At 39.2% G+C, this 17,860-nt stretch overlaps 1 protein-coding gene across 1 annotated transcript in view; it reads left to right on the top strand.

Moving 5' to 3' along the window:
- The window catches only part of fndc1 (fibronectin type III domain containing 1), a 183,658-nt gene that overhangs the window by 111,067 nt on the left and 54,731 nt on the right, over positions 1-17,860 (top strand). The window contains exons 7-13 of the mRNA XM_059986090.1: positions 467-657; positions 5,589-5,696; positions 7,104-7,292; positions 9,913-11,691; positions 15,869-15,987; positions 16,127-16,238; positions 16,585-17,004. Of these exons, the coding sequence (XP_059842073.1) occupies positions 467-657; positions 5,589-5,696; positions 7,104-7,292; positions 9,913-11,691; positions 15,869-15,987; positions 16,127-16,238; positions 16,585-17,004 (2,918 nt within the window). The remainder of the gene's footprint in view (positions 1-466; positions 658-5,588; positions 5,697-7,103; positions 7,293-9,912; positions 11,692-15,868; positions 15,988-16,126; positions 16,239-16,584; positions 17,005-17,860) is intronic.

The raw sequence follows: 17,860 nt of genomic DNA, 5'->3' as shown, positions 1-17,860 counted from the left end.
AGAAAACAATTGAGGCCGGTTCATTGGCTATATTTAAGAGGAAGTTAGATATGGCCCTTGTGGCTAAAGGGATCAGTGGGTATGGAGAGAAAGCAGGTACAGGATTCTGAGTTGGATGATCAGCCATGAATGGCGGTGCAGGCTCGAGGGGCCGAATGGCCTACTCCTGCACCTCTTTTCTATGTTTCTATGTTTCCATTTTCTTGATCTCAGCTATGCAATCTGGCAAGTACAAACTTGATCTGTTGCTTTCTTTGTATCAGTTCAAAGAGTTGCACTGAGAGGGATCACATTTATGACTGAGAATTTCTATGTATATGTGGTATTGAGGTAAAATAATAAAGGTGACGGAAGAGAATCCAGAAAGATTGCAATTAATTTTCTACTTGCATCTACAGTGGATTATCTGTAGGTGTACTTGGTTAAAAAAAATTATTAACGTGGTTTGCTTCATCTGATCTTTCAGATATTACACCGTTAGGTACAGAGAAAGAGGAGAGTCTGCTAAATGGGAATACAAGATATCCAAGATATACAGGCGAGTTCTGATTGACAAGCTGACATCAGATTCCATACATGAATTCTCTGTTCGCACTTCTCAAGGAGACAGAGATGGCAAATGGAGTGTTTCAGTTTTCCAAAGAACCCCTGAGTCTGGTATGCTTTTCCTGCTCTACTGCAAGAGCACTCTGAATTCAGCAGTAAACTGTGACTAACTGTGCTAATTGTTGAATATTGTTTTCTTAATTAAAGTCTAAATCAAACAACAATTGAAACTGCCCAAATGAGATTTCAGAAAGAGACCATGATTCCAAAGTTGTAACGCTACGGAATTCAAATATATTTCTAGTTTAGAAAAAGATAATTTTATTCTTTGGTTAACCTGGCATCTGATATCTGTGTACTTGGCTTCTTGATTCTTCCTCAGGAGATCAGTTATTATCATTTTTGATTAAAAATTTAATTACCAACTTTGGAATGTCAATTGGTTACATGAAAAACTTGTGAATGGCAAAACATTCTGCACATCTGTACAAGTTGTATCAATGTGACTATTGTGTGTTTTTTAATAGGGCAAGTGTGTAGACAATCGTCAGCTTACAAGCTTTTTGCAAAATGAGTCTAGGTTGAAATTTTAATACATTTGTGTAATCCAAGTAATTTGAAACCTTATGAACTGTCACCAGCTGCATTGTTAAAATTCTTCGTGGAGCCAGGCAACTAATTGCATAGCTCTGAGGTTACTAGCTGCACAATAAACCTATCTATTTCCAGGTGTTTGGAAGGTATAGGTTGTCCAGTGATTCGGATAATGAATATCTTGAATATGGTTATTATAGTAGGTGATTTTAACTTTCCACATATTGACTGGGAATCCCATACTGTAAAAGGGCTAAATGGGATAAAGTTTGTCAAATATGTTAAGGGAAGTTTCCTTCATCAGTGCGTAGAAGTCCTAATGAGAGAGAGTGCGATATTGGATATGCTTTTAGAGAATGAGACAGGGCAAGTGACAGAATTTTATGTAAGGTAGTATTTCCCAACCTTTTTTTTAGCCCCATGTAAGCACCCCAGTTGGGAATCACGTGTAGGGGAACACTTCGCATCCAATGCCCACAAGGCCATTAGTTTCAAAGTAAGTATGCAAGGAGATAGATCTGTTCTGCGGATTGAGATTATAAATCGGCAAAAGGCTAATTTTGATGGTATCAGAAATGATCTGGCAAGTGTGGATTGGGACAGGCTGTTTTCTGGCAAAGGTGACCTTGGAAGGTAGGAGGATTTCAAAAATGAAATTTTAAGAGTACAGAGCTTGTATGTGCCCGTCAGAATCTTTGTAAAGAGATTGCAAACTGTTGCAAGATATTTAAGATTGTCATAATAGGTGATTTTTACTTTCCATGTATTGACTGGGAATCCCATACTGCAAAAGGACTAGATGGGAATGAGTTTGTCAACTGTGTTCAGGAAAATTTCCTTCATCAGTTTGTAGAAGTCCCAATGAGAGAGCATGCGATACTGGATATGCTGTTAGGAAATGTGACAGGGCACACGACAGAAGTTTGTGTAGGGGAACACTTTGCATTAGGTGACCACATTGCTATTAGATTCAAAGTAAATATGCAAAGAGATAGGTCTGGTGTGCAGGTTGAAATTCTAAATTGGAAGAAACCCATTTTGATGGTATCAGAAATGATCTGGCATGTGTGGATTGGGACAGACTCTATTCCGCCAAAGGTGGAAGATAGAAGGCCTTCAAAAACGAAATTTTGAGGGTACAAAGCTTGTAAGTGCCTGTCAGAATAAAAGGTAAAGATAATAAGTGTGGAATCTTGGTTTTCAAGTGATATTGAGGCCTTGGTTAAGAGAACGAAGGTGGTGCCTAGCAGGAATTGACAAGTAGGGACAAATGAGGTGCTTATGGAAGTACAAAAAAATGCATGCAAACATAGAATAGTACAGCACATTACAGGCCCTTCGGCCCACAATGTTTGTCCTTCCAAAGTGTACCACCTCACACTTCTCCAGGTTGAACTCCATCTGACACTTCTCAGCCCATTTCTGCATCCTGTCAATGTTTCGACAAACTTCGACAATCCTCTACACTATCCACAACCCCACCAACCTTTGTGTTGTCTGCAAACTTGCCAACCCACCCTTCCAGGTTGTTAATAAAAATCACAAAAAGTAGAGGTCCCAGATACTTAAGAAAGCAATCAGGAAGGCTAAAAGGAAGCGTGAAATTGCTTGATCAGACAAGGTGAAGGAGTACACTGAGGCACCCAGCAGGTATGTTGAGAGCAAAAGGATTGAAGGGACAAAATTGGTCCTCTGGAAGACCAGAATGGTAATCCATGCACAGAGCCAAAACAGATGGGGGAGATTTTCAATGCATTTTTTGCATCTGTATTTACTTGGGAGACGGATACAGAGTCTGTAGAAGTGAAGCAGAGAGGCAGAAATTTCATGGACCCTGTACAGATTACAGAGGAGGAGATGCTTTCTACCCTGAGGTGAATCAAGGTTGATAACTCCCCAGGGCCTGATAAGGTTTCCCTTGGACCCAGTAGGAGGCAAGTGCAGAAATTGCCAGGGTCCTAGCAGAGATACTTAAAACATCCTTGGCAACAGGGGAGGTATCAGAGGATTGGAGGGTAGCCAACGTTATTCTACTGTTTATTAGATGTGGGAAAATTAATGCAAGGTGTTCAAAGGAACCAGATATGTAAGTATTGGATAAACATGGACTGATTACGGATGGTCAGAATGACTTCATTTTTAACCAATCCTATAGAGATTTTGGAGGTATTTACCAGGAAAGTGTATGAAGGCAAGGCAATGGATGTTATCTGCATGGACTTTAGTAAGGCCTTTGACAAGGTCCGACATGGGAGGTTGGTCAAGAAGATCCAGTTGCTTGGCACTCAGGATGAGGTAGAAAATTGGATTAGTCATGGGCTTTGTGGGAGAAGTCAGGGAGTGGTAGTAGAGGGTTGACTTTCTGACTGGAGGCTGTGACTAGCCGTGTGCCACAGGGATCGGTGCTGGGTCCTTTGTTATTTGTTTGTATCAATGATCTGTATGATGTGGTTAACTGGATCAGTAAATTTGCTGATGACACAAAGATTGGGGCTGTAGTGGACAGTGGGGAAGGCTATCATGGCTTGGAGAGGGATCTGTATCAGCTGGAAAAATGGGCTAAAAATGGCAGATGGACTTTAATGCAATCAAGTGGGAGATGTTGCACTTTGGTAGGACCAACCAAAGTAGGTCTTACACTGTGTGTGCACTGAGGAGTGCGGAAGAACGTGGATCTGGGAATACAGGTACACAGTTTGTTGAAAGTGTCATCACAGGTAGGTAAGGGTCATAAAGCTTTTGGTACATTGAAGCTGGTACGTTGAAGTTGTATAAGACATTGGCAATGGGCAATGTCTTGTGTACAGTCTTGGTCACCTACCTACAGGAAAGATGCAAGCAGGTTGAAAGAGTGCAGAGAAAATTTACAAGGATGTTGCCGGGTCTGGAGTACCAGAGTTGTAAGGAAAGATTGGACAGGTTAAGACTGTATTCTTTAGAACTTACAAGGCTGAGAGGAGATCTGATAAAAGTATACAAAATTATGAGGGGTATAGATAAGGTAAATGTAAGCAGACTTTTCCACCGAGGTTGGGTGGGACTACAACCAGCGATCATGGTTTAAGGGTGAAACTTGAGAAGTTTAAGGGGAACCTGAGGGGAAACTTCTTCACTCAGAGGGTTGTGAGGGTGTAGAATGAGCTGCCAGCACAAGTGTCGATGTGAGCTTGATTTCAAAGTTTAAGAGAAGTTTGGATAGGTACATGGATAGTAGAGATATGGAGGGCTATGGTCCCAGTGCAGATTGTTAGGAGTAAGCAGCTTAAATGGTTTCGGGATGGACTAGATGGAGACATCTCTATAACTCTATGAAGCAGAATTCTAGACATAGAACAGTGTGTAAGGTAAAAAGTATAGTATTCTGGAGACTAGATTTTCCTTCTCCACCACTCAATATGATCATGGCCCATCCCCTGTCTTGTTTCTGTGCTGTCCCCACACCACTGATAGTCTTTTATGTTCAGAAATGTATCTATTTCCTCCCTAAATATATTAACCCATGGAATGTAGTGGAGGCCAAGTTGCTGAATATATTGAGGGAGGTTGATGGATTTCTGTACACAAAGGATTTGAAGGCATATGAAGAGAATGATCTTGAGGTAGAGGATCAGCTATGATCATTAAATGGTGAAGCTAGCTTGAAGGACTGAATAGCATTCTACTATTTTCTGTATTTCTATGTTAATTTAGTTGATTATCTTTAAAGTCTCCAGTGTGGCTTTTTGTGATTTATACCTAGAATCCTACTATATTACAGCAATTATTTAAATAATTTAACTTCATTATCTGAATCATTGATCAATTTTCACCTCCCTACTGGATGCAAGTACATACTTTGCTTGTAGCTATTAATCTGTCAGTATGTCACAGAACAGTTAAAACATTAAATAAATGTAGACATAACATGAATAATACAAACATAGAAGTAAAAGTTAGAAGAACATTGAGGTTGAAGCCATTGTGTGTCTATAGATCCAATGTTTTCAGCTGATTCTATCCTCAATATAATATCAGGATTCCAAATCTATAATTGCATTCATTGTTAAATTTGGCTAATGTATTCTTAGAAATGGGAGATGAGATTATCAGGTTTCCCAATGTGAAGAAGTAGTAAACTGTTTGATAGTGAATGGTGGACCTCGTAAATAAACAGCACACGAAAACCCCTCACAACATTGAATGCAATTAATTGATGAATGCAAGTAGGGAGGGTCAAATAGTCAGAAAGGGTCTGTATATTCCTTCTAGTGTAGTTAATCCAAAAGAAACTGTAGAAATGAAAAATGCCTTAAATCAAAAGAAAATTGAGGAAAATCTCTGTATATAGATTGTATTAAGTTATAAATGGGATATTAGTTTGTGAGCCTTATTCTTGTGATAAGCCTGAACTGAAGTTTTCTCCATTACCCTTTATGGAAACTATGAATCCTATTGACTTCCAAATACAGCTCCTTCTTCCAATCCTGAGAACTTTGAGGTGAAACCACTGGGTGAAACAGGAAAAGCCGTTATTGCATCCTGGGACCCTCCAAGTGATCACAAGGGAAAGGTCACAGGTAGGAGATTATCATTACTGGTGTTAAATTCTGTGAACAGCATTTTATGCTTGTTTCCCTTTACAAGATAAGATTTAAATTATGCTAAGTTCGCTGCACACCAAGCAGAATGCTCTCAGTGGAGTCAAGCTGTCCACCCAGTTCATTAGTTTCATGACTGATATTAATGTTTCAGGAAAACACATGAAAGTTTAGTGTGTCATCCAAAAAGAATGTTGAACAATTTTTTTTAAATCAAGTTAAGTGAAATATGAAAATATACCTGAGTGCTACAATATTCCACAAACTTCACCTGAACAGTCTAATTTCAAGTAGTATCAGAGAGTATCAAAGCTAAAATAGTTTTGTTTGCATTGATATCCCAGATGTCATTTTATCAAAGCTCTTGACCATCTCAGTGTATTTTTTGATTTTGGCAAGCAAAATTGACTGATTGGGTAGCTGACCTTTTACTGCATGTCTGTAATCAACACATCAAATTATTGCTTAAAATCCATCCAAACATACCAGTTGAAGCAAGGGCTATGAGCCAAGAAGTGATATCAATCAGTGATGCAAAGGGTAAAGATATCTGATTCATGATCTGTCATGATTATGTTGATCCCAGCTGGTTACTTCATCTCATTCTGAAACAATTTAAACCATTAGTCAATATTCGTATGTTCTGCTTGTATGTATCAGTGAGATAATAGTAGGTCTGAGCCCATGATGAGGTCTTTTTCTTGCCTCTGTTAATTATTCGTCTGTCAACTATCCCAATATGTGTGTTTACGTCAATAATAGCCGCATGGGAAGCATGATTTTTGTTGATCTGATGACTGAAGGACATACCACTAAAACTTTAACAAAATAAAGCAAGGGGAGAACATTTTAGAAAAGAATTTGCAGGATAAAGATTAAACAGAAAATATAGCCATCATTTATTATTTGGATAGAATTTGAATTTAGTTGCATTTGATCTGTACTCTATAATTTGGTAGAACTGTAAGTCATTAAATATGAATGTTTTTTGTAACTTCCTAATTAAATCCATTTGCTTCAATGCCAACACATAAGGCTGACAGGCTTGCATAGCTAAGGCCAGAATCCGGGTCATAACAAATTTTATCACAAGTTTGAGCGATAGTTTTAATTCATTGGCTTATGACATTAATTAAGCTTTCATGTTTTATTAGCTTTTTAAATATAATTTATGTGTGTTGCCTGTCTAGATGGCTGTGGATTATGAAAAAAATTAGGGAACTTGTTTATCATCTCATTTTGTAAGAGGCATTTTGTTATTCAGAGCTGTGCTAATCAGTACATGTTTGCAAGGCACTTTGTTGTCATCTTTCTTGCAGTCACTCCAATGGAAAAGCAGAATTGTTTTCAGTTTCCTCCTTCCAACTATTTGTCAAATTATTTCAGAGTACATTGTTTCATACGCCCCGGCTCTCAAACCATTTGGAGCAAAGACGATTTCTTTTACTGGGGATGTTACAACTGCAATAATTGACAATCTCCAGCCTGGGGAGCGCTACGTTTTCAAAATCCGAGCAGCAAACCGGAAAGGGCCAGGTCCTCAGTCCAAGGCCCTCAGTGTTGTTCTGCCAAAATGTAAGTATTACGCTTATTTGCAATGAAGGTTTTTATTTTTCTTATGTTTGTTACTGGACATGTTAGGACTTTTTCATAAATTCTGAACGTGCACAATCACAGCTAATATTGCATGCAAGATTATAGGGCCCATTCACAATTAGAATTTACTTGGACTATTAATTTATTCCATGGATCACACTTTATGAATGATAAATGTATTTGCTACTAGGTTTGTGCCTCCACTGAAGACAAAGGCATTCCTGAAGTAGTGCTGGGTGAACACTCTAGAATTACTTATTTCTGGATCCTGAATAAGACTTTGATGCAAGATGGAATTTACGTGACAAAAAATTAGGTTGGCAGCTAGTGTTACAAGTATAGTAAATACTTGATCTGTTATTTGAAATATTCAATGAGGCACAACTGAAAACAGGTAACAGTTTACCCAAGAAAGCAAATTCATATACATGGTGAGAAACTGTAAAGTCCTTTTGTAGACTTCCCAAGACTTGCAGTAGATTTGATATACATTGCAGTGAATAATGCTTGAGAAACCAGAGGCCAGATTTTGTGAATTCTAGTTTCATTCATAACTGAAAATGCGCCACACTAGAACATTCCTGGTGAATATCCATTTCACCCTCTCCAGTGTAGTTACATCCTTTCTTGTGTGTGCTGCACAGAACTCCACATATCACTCTAATCAATGTGCTCAGTACACTCTTCTGTTCCATGCCCCAACTAATGAAGGCATCTCTTTGAAAATTAGATTTCTGACTTTAAAAAAAAATTAAAGAACTGTTGCAGTAAAATAGGTAATCTGACTGTTCTATATATACTCTAAGTACACTTATATCCCTTATTGAAGCAAACCTACTGTGAAAATAGGGAAAGGTGTTAAGAGTCCATAAGTGTTTGCGGCGAGAGCAGTCTAGAAATGCTTGACTGCAAACAGTATTTTTCCTTTGGGAAGTATATGATGGTTTTCTGCCCTAACTCAATATTTTTCCCTGTTTTCTTAAGCTAGACAGATGGGTAACTCCATTCCCAGTGTGGCTGTAGTTGAAGGCAATTTTGCTATTCACCAATGGGTTATGATATGCAGAGAGCAAGTGTAAAAAGACAGTGCTTCTTGGCATTCTAAGGAAAGGCAGATTCAAATTTTGATTGAAATTCCTTCAGCTTGTAGTAAGTGCTTCTAACTACTAAATGAAATGTACAGAGATAAAAAATGGGTGATCTGATGACAAAAACTAATTGCTTAACAGCACAATAAAGAGCAATTAACAACAGCTGTCAACCCAGAAGGAAGCAAGTGAGATCTAGTAATTAGAAATAAAACAACAATCCAAATCAGGAAAGACAATAACAGATGAAAAGTGTGAAATTATTGATCATCTTAATAGGTCTTTGAGGTAAAGCAATATTTGAAAGGTATTACAGATGCAGGTTGGAGGAGCAACACCTCATAGTCCTTCCAACCTGATGGCATCGCCATTCAATTCCTCTAACTTACGGTAACCATTTACCTCTCAGGATAAAAATTAATCTCAGGGTGACATATACTACATACTTGGATAAGAAATTTACTTTGAACTGCTTCTTCCCCACCCCCAGCCATTTGTTTTCACTGATCCGTGTGGTCCCTTTTTCCTTTCTCTTTCCCCTTCTCCACTCTCGCAACCTGCCTATCATCTACATCATCCTCCCCCGGTCTCCTTTATTTTTGCGGTCTGTTGTCCTCTCCAATCAAATTAATTTTCATCAAGTCCACTGGTGCTTCCATCTATCATCTCTCAGCATCTTGTATCATTCCCTTTACCTCCATCTCCCATCTTCCTAGCTCCTTCACCTGCATTCACCTATCACCTGCCAGTCTGTGCTCCTCTTCCAACTCCTCCCATCATTTATTTTAGCTTCTGTCCTCTCTTTCCAGGCCTGATGAAGATGCTCATTTGGAATGTTCACTGTTTGTTTCTTGCATAGACACTGCCTGACCTGCTGAGTTCCTTCAGTGTTTCCTGTTGCATTGGAAAGATGCTGAATTTTAGCTAGAAATTATAGAAATCATTTTGCTCTGATACCTAATACTATTTATAGCCAAGTAATGTGAAATATTATAAAACATCAACATTTTTTCCTTGCATTTTAAATTTGGACTGACAAATCAAAGTAATAGTACTAAATAAGCCAGGTTGATACTCAAATGCAGAAGGCTCAGTTATTATCCAGAAAACATAATTTATACCATATGGTTGGAGCTGAATTTTGCTTTGATTCTATTACAATGTTGGCCAAACCTACAAACCTTTGGAACTTCATGAAATGGCAAAGAATATATTTGGTTGCAGGCACACAGGTCTTCGATACATGCATTTTTATTGCTAACATTCCACCTAATGAAATGTGCATAAAAGCACTAATCCACCAGTTGCTGTATGACTACTAAATGTTGGATCTTAGGGACCTCGGGGCTCCATCTTGGCCATTTGTCTTTGTTGTCAAAGTGATGTGGAAGAGTACAATCAGATGTCTGATTTTTAATTTAAACAGTATTTTAATTGTATAAACTTATTAATTTCATTCTTATGGAAATATTATATCTCAACTAAACAGTTTGTTCTGGTTTTCTTTATAGCTGACAACGTTGCTGCAACTTCACCTCACAGGACTCAAAGCAAGTTTCATGTTTCCCTTGTTTCTGAATCGTCTTCAGCTTCCAAATCCTCATCTAAGATGCCTTCATCATATGTGCCAGCTTCTAAACACATACCTGTTTTCAGATCAAACTTGAAAAAATCTTCTGATCCTCTTCCTGACTCAAAATCATCATCTTCTCATTTGTCTGGTTTTGATAGTAAACCAGTTCAAACCATGCATTCAGCTTCCTCATTAATCTCTCAGTCTTCCCCTTCAACTCCGTTAAAATATTCAGCAACAAACCTGAGAAGCCATGGTCAAATGTTAAGCAGAACAAAGTCTATCGCTTCTGAATCTGCATCCGATAGAAGTCAAATTCAGCAAAGAACATTAAATTCCAAAACAAGTTCCAAATCAGAAATTAGTTTGGGCTCTTCAGCTGCTCTGATACAAAATGAAGCAAAAGAGCCAAGTCATGATGAGTCCAAACTTTGGACTTTGTCCACTCTTCCCTCATCCAGATCTTCTGTGTATTCAGAAGAAGAGGAAGAAGAGTTCAGTGTTGAAGAGGAAGAACAATCTGAAGAGGAAAATGAAAAAGAGAGTCCAATTTTAATCAAATTTCAGCAATCCTCCCATAAATCCATGCTGAACAGACAAGCTTTAAATTTACAGTCACCAAAGTCATTCTCTGCAACTGATGCTACTCTGAAACGGCCAAAATCAGGAACAAGTTCAAATTCACGTTCATCTCGCACAAAGGGACCTACAATCTCCTTGACATGGCCTACTCTCCCGTTGAGAAAATTTGGTCCTGATCCAAATAAAAAGCCCTCTTCTACAGCAACTTCACGTTCATCCACACAGAGAAATCTTGTGTCTGGATTTGATTTTCTTAATACCAGACATACTTCTGGGGCTAATAAGAGCTCATTTGTTCCTTCTGTATCTCCTGCCTTATCCTCTTCTACATCCTCAGGAAGTAATCACAGATCTTTGTGGACAGATCCTGTGGTCCATTCCAGTTATAGCAAGGTATTGTCTAGAGATGATAGAAAACAAATTTCCAATTCTGCTTCTGAATTCAAATCAACCTCATCCAGCAGTTCCTCTCAGCATTTTCCATCTGCATCAACTAAGTTATCTTTGGGAAATTCAGGTCAAGTTTCACTGTTGGATTCTCATTCGCCTACTACCGAACTGTCATCTGAGACCGAGAGAAAACCATTTTCCTCTGGGGCTTCCTCTCAGTCCCAAGGTTCTTCCTCAGCCCAATCTTCCATTTTAGAAGGCTCACACTCAGTTTTGCCAATAAATCGCCTTTCTGCTTCCCCATTAACTAATGCTAGAATGCCTGATGGTAAACGTAGGGCACTTTCCTCTTCAGTACACTTGCGATCTCCTGCTTCATCATCACTGTCGTCTTCCACTCGTTCTCATTCAGTTGATTCCTCAATTCCCAATGAGAAAGTTGTAGCAATTCCTACAACAGAATCAGTTGCACCCTTAATATCTCAGTTTATCTCTTCTTCGTCATCTTCAAGAAACTCCAGACAACGGCTGTCTTCACTTCTATCAGGGTCCAAAAGAACAGGAGGGAGACAGCCCGTACCTCCATCCTCACCACACCTTTCGGTATCACATTCCCATTTCCCATCTTCTACATCTTCAAATCGACAGCTTTTCCCAGGGTCACGAACGCGGCTTCCTTCAAGAGCAAATAACATTGGAGAACTTGCACGTACAGGAAGGTTTCGGAAGACCAACCCTGATCAATGTAAGTGTTCGTAAGATAAAGCAAGGCAACATTGCAAGTACCTAATAGTTCAGACAACATCAAGAGAGGAAGAAGCTGTTGCTACTTCTAGTCCATGATCTATTGTCAAAATTGGAAAGTCTTAACAGGTTATTTCGTTGTATGGAAAGGTTGAAAGTGATTGAGGAGGAAAGATCTCAGTGGTAGACTAAAGAACAACAGGGTTATAGACGAGGACAGGCTGAAATAATGTGAAAATAAAGTATTCCTGACATTTATAGGACTGAAAAGCAGTAAGTCCCTGGTACCTGATGCTCCAGAATCTTGGGTTTTGAAAGAGGTTGCTTTGGAGGTAATTGATACACTGCTTTTTATCTTCCAAAATCTAGCAGGTTCCAAATGTTTTCTAAAGTTTAGAAATAAAGAAGGTTAGTGGAACAGGAAATTAAAGACTTAAATGAATATTAGAGAAAATGCTGGAAAAAGTAAAGGAAGTAATAACAGGGCACTTGGAAAATACAACAGCATTTTTAAGCCCAGTCAATATAGATCTTTGAAAGAGAAATTATGTTTCAGAATCAGGTTTAATATGTTATAAAGTTCATTATTTTGAAGCAACAGTACAATGTATTACATAAAAGCCATAAATTATGCCAAGAAATGTATATTAAAACCCTAAATTAAATAAGTAATGCAAATAGAAAGCAAAATAGAGAGTTGGTGTACATGGGTTTGTTCATTGCCTGTTCAGAAATCTGATGGCAGAGGAAAGGAGGCTGTCTCTAAATCATTAAGTGTGTGTCTGCGGGCTCCTGTATCCTCCTCCCCAATGATAGCAATGAGAAGAGGGCACGTCCAGCGTGATGGGGGTCTTTAATGATGGATGCCACCTTTTTGAGGCATTGCCTTGTAAATTTGTGAGGTTATACCTTGCAGAATGGATAGAGGAAAGCAAGTGGGTGTGCTGTAGCTGGATATTTGGAAAGCCAAAGGTGAAGTGAAAAGGCAGAGTAGAAAAATGTGAGGTCACCAATTTAGGCAAAAAAAAAATCATTGAACTATCTTGTAAATGGTGAGAAGTTGAAAGCTGCTGGTGTGCAGAGTGATCTGGGTGCACTTGTGCACAAAGCACAAAGTTTACAAGTATAGAAAGCAGTTAACAAAGCCAGTTGAATGTTGGGCTTTATCACAAGAAGATATGAATATAATAATAGAGAAGTCTTGATCCATATCATGTATGGCCCTGTGCAGATAAGATTTGAAATATTGTACACGGGTTTGTTTCTGTTCACAACAAATTGAGGTAGTGCAGTGAAGGTTTAGTCCTCAAATTGCACATTTGTTGCTTGAGGAGATATTAACCAGACTGGGCCATTGGGTTCTTGAGTTAGAAGTAGGCAAGTGATCCCATTTAAATATACAAAATTCTGAAGGGGCTTGACATTGATATTTTTGTTGCTGGGATGTCCTGAACCAGGGGTCACAGTCTCAGAAATAATGGGTTCAACTATTCAGGAAACAAATGAGAAGAAACAACACGAGGAAATCTGCAGACGCTGGAAATTCAAACAACAACACACACAAAATGCTGGTGGAACACAGCAGGCCAGGCAGCATCTATAGGGAGAAGCGCTGTCGATGTTTCGGGCTGAGACCCTTCGTCAGGACTAACCAAAAGGAAAGGTAGTAAGAGATTTGAAAGTAGTGGGGGGAGGGGGAAATGCGAAATGATAGGAGAAGACCGGAGGGGGTGGGTTGAAGCTGAGAGCTGGAAAGGTGAAAGTGATACAGAGCTGGAGAAGGGAAAGGATCATGGGACGGGAGGCCTCGGGAGAAAGAAAGGAGGGGGGGGAGCACCAGAGGGAGATGGAGAACAGGCAGACAACTAAATATGTCAGGGATGTGGTAAGAAGGGGAGGAGGGGCATTAACGGAAGTTAGAGAAGTCAATGTTCATGCCATCAGGTTGGAGGCTACCCAGCCGGTATATAAGGTGTTGTTCTCCAACCTGAGTTTGGATTCATTTTGACAATAGAGGAGGCCATGGATAGACATATCAGAATGGGAATGGGACGTGGAATTAAAATTTGTGGCCACTGGGAGATCCTGCTTTTTCTGGCGGACTGAGCGTAGGTGTTCAGTGAAACGGTCTCCCAGTCTGCGTTGGGTCTCACCAATATATAAAAGGCCACACTGGGAGCACCAGACACAGTATACCACACCAGCCGACTCACAGGTGAAGTATTGCCTCACCTGGGAGGACTGTCTGGGGCCCTGAATAGTGGTGAGGGAGGAAGTGTAAGGGCAGGTGTAGCACTTGTTCCGTTTACAAGGATAAGTGCCAGGAGGGAGATTGGTGGGAAGGGATGGGGGGATGAGCGGACAAGGGAGTCGCGTAGGGAGCGATTCCTGCGAAAAGCAGAAAGGTGGGAGGAGGGAAAAATATGTTTGGTAGTGGGATCCCGTTGGAGGTGGCGGAAATTACGGAGAATTATACGTTGGACCTGGAGGCTGGTGGGGTGGTAGGTAAGGACAAGGGGAACCCTATCCCGAGTGGGGTGGCGGGTGGATGGGGTGAGGACATATGTGTAGGAAATGGGCAAGATGCGTTTGAGAGCAGAGTTGATAGTGGACGAAGGGAAGCCCCTTCGTTTAAAAAAGGAAGACATCTCCTTCATCCTGGGAAGACAAGAAGAAAATTCTTTTGCCAGGCATTGGTATGACATTTGAGAATCTCTGCCCTGGCTGGGAAAACTCAGTCACTGAATATCTTCAGAAAAAGTGATTCACACATTTTTAGATATTAAGGGAATTAATATTTGCAGCGTCATTGAAGATAAGTTACACTGAGATAAGGATCAGCATTGGGACTCAATGGTAGAGTCGGCACAAAGGACCAACTCGCCTGTCCTGCTATTTTCCATGTAGTTATTTCTTTTGAAATTGTTAAACTCCATGTTTGAGTCTCAAAACTACGAAGAACCTAATATAAACTTGCTGGACTTCACACATAGGCAAATTTTCATTGGCCTCCACCTCCTTCACTGCTCCAATGAGTTTGGAGTGCATGGAGAATTAAAGTGGTGAAATAGCCTGGATTAAACTAAAACATTCAGTAAAAGTAATGGCTGAATTGCTCTTTAGCTATTTTGATGTAGAGGAGATGTTATCATGGAATATTAACCATTTCTCTCCAAAGAAGCTGCCTGATTTGATTTTGCCTTGCTTTTAAAATTGGGATTTCCACTCGTCATTGTTTAGTTACTTGTAAATATTTTATTGGCATCTCTGGTTCAATTTTAATGCAGTCCCTTTTATTGTTGGGGAAGGCATTGTAACTGAAGCATTTGCAAGAACTCATCTGAACATGAAGATGATGAAAGGAGAGTGGATGTGAAGTGGTGTTCTTCAATTATGAAACTTTACAGCAGTTTGAAGTGCTGCTTGTTATGTTTTATGATTAAAATGCACAGTGTTGTCATTTTGGGGAGGTATACTGGTGCCAACTGGAATAGCTATGCTTAGCCGATTGACTGCAGCTCCACGACCTGATAAAATTGCCATGCAGTTCTCATTGTGGGCACTTTAAACAAAAGATGCATTAAACATAAATAACAAGTAGCCATTATCCCAAGTGTTGACAATTCTCAGTGAGATAATTGGATTAATTTAGTCTTCTTGCATGGAAAAATAGAAATGTCTTTTTGGACAGTCCGATAGAAAGCACAGCTAATAGGTAGAGCAAAACAGTTGAAATATGATGTGGAGGTGAGGAACAGCTTCATGTAAAGTACTGGAAATCTGGAGTTCAATTCCAAAATAGGCAATTGAAATTGTTCAGAGCAAGTTTGATGGATATTTCAGAGGCAAGATTATGAAAGATTGCTGACTCAAGGTTGGTAAATGGAGTTAATATACAGATCAGCCATGAACTAATTGGATGACTTGAGAAGGTGAAAGACTCACTTCTGTTCCTGTGTCATCATAGCTTCAGCTGGTGATTTCACTGCAGATAGTCTTGGGAACAGTCCCCATTTTTGATGATATTTTGATGCTTTTCCAGACTAAGCACGCAGTGAGGGTCTGAGTTTTTTTTAATGCTCTCTTTGATAAATCAAGTAGAATTTTAAATGACTGGTTAATAAACATTGAATTGCTGATACGTGAAATTAAATAAAATCATTTTTGATTTTACACAGGGAAAAATAGGAGGCCAAACTTGACTGCTGAAAGAGGGAGTAAAGTTTCATCGAGCAAAGCCAGTAATGAAAAGACAGCTGGGCGACGGGTCATCACAGGCCCTCAAGATACTAAATGGGTTGAGTATTTCATGCACAATTGATTTTGCAAATATCAAGTCACCAATGATGTGAGTCAAATAAAGGGCTGATCAATTTATAAAGCATGCTCTCATCAGGCTCGTTACTGTGACTAACTGGTTAATAACTTCAAAACAGATTGTGGACCTTGATCGTGGAATTTTGATGAATCCTGAAGGAAAAATCCTCCAAGATACAGAGGGAAATCCACTTCAAGTACAATTGGGATCAGATGGGCGTACAGTATTAGGTTTGTGCAGTTTCAATCCAGGTCTTTGGATAAATCCTACCTTGCAAAATGCAAAACAGATCTTAACCTCTATTTGATAATTAATATGTCAATACTGAATGCAAGCAGCAAGCATTGCTGATGGACTTTTTTTTTGCAGAATTACAAGATTTGATGTTTTATGCTGCTTGGTTTTGTGGTAAATTCAGGTCATTTTTATTGAAAAATATATCCTTATATCAGAAGATGGATCATCAGGTGTGTTAAAAATTGGGATGTTGTATGGGCTACATGCAAATATTATAGTTTGTAGCTAATCAAGATCTTGCATTATAATGAGCAGCACATTTTTTGTCTTCTATTACAGATGAGGAAGGAACCCCAATCTTGAGTCCAGATGGATTAGCTCTGTTTGGACATGGGCGAAATAGTAAGCCTTTAGATGGCCCAAAAGATAAGCCAATTTTGTCCGTTGGAGGCAAACCTGTTGTTGGACTTGTTTGGAATTCAAAAACAACAGTTGCTCCAACTACAACCACCACAGCAATGACGACAACCACCACAGCAATGACTACAACCACCGCAGCAACAACTACAACCACTGCAGCAACAACTACAACCACCACAGCGATGACTACAACCACCACACCAGAACCAACTACAGCTGAGTTAACAACTGAACCCACAACTGTAGTTCCAACATGCCCACCAGGCAGTATTTTGAGACTGGATGAAAATGGTTATCCTGTTCTGGGTCCTGCCGGAAAAATTGAATGTGATACTGAAGGTGAGAATTTGTGGAAGTCAAAAATATAATCAATCTTGTAATTTATTCCCGTTTCCTGAGTCTGATACAAGAACTCCATCATTCTTATAACGGTTGCAAGTAACTTCATTTTCAAAACTGTGTTTATCTGTCCTTCCAGCATCTAGCTGTCCCAAGTTAATCTCAAGCCAACTGGAATTTTTATGTCATTTCTCCCACCTCAGAACCTCATTGAATCAAGTTCAGTAAGTCAGTGAAGCAGATTAGAATTCAGTGAGGCATTCCCCAAAGCTAGTAACTGCAAAATCCCTCCGTGGTGCCGTTGCTGCAACTGGTACCCAATAAGAAGAGCCTCATAATTTGAAATTATTGTTTCAATCAGTATAATTTAAAAAGATATTCAAGAAACTGATATCAAGCAACATAGATGCCTCAGACATTAAATGATTTTTTAAAATGCAGGTATAGGCAGTCTGAGATAGAAACTTTTCTGGCATTTCTAATGAACGGTCATAGGCCTGAAATGTTCACTTCTCTTTTCACAAATGCTGGTCCAAGCCGTTGTGTATTTTGTGCATTTATGTTTTTTTCATTACCTGAGACTAATGTTGTTTGAACTGGGCACTTTTTTTGGTATGACCTCATTTAATTTTAAGTGATTTAATTCATGTATTACAGAAGACTGGGAATAGACGATACTTTTGTAAATGTAACAAAATAATGAGGGATTTCCAGTGTAATGGCACACCACTCCTTTCTCAAATAAAAGTCCAACTATCATCTGACTGGTCCAGATACTGAAAATATATTACTTCAACACTCTGTGTGTCTTCACATAAAGAGCTTGTAGAATTGCTAAACATTTATTGCTTCCTGT

The sequence above is a fragment of the Hypanus sabinus genome, chromosome 12 (assembly GCF_030144855.1).
Source record: "Hypanus sabinus isolate sHypSab1 chromosome 12, sHypSab1.hap1, whole genome shotgun sequence".
NCBI classification, from domain to species: Eukaryota; Metazoa; Chordata; class Chondrichthyes; order Myliobatiformes; family Dasyatidae; genus Hypanus; species Hypanus sabinus.
The sequence above is the reverse complement of the archived record's forward strand: the minus strand, read 5'-3'. Positions and strand labels throughout refer to the sequence as shown.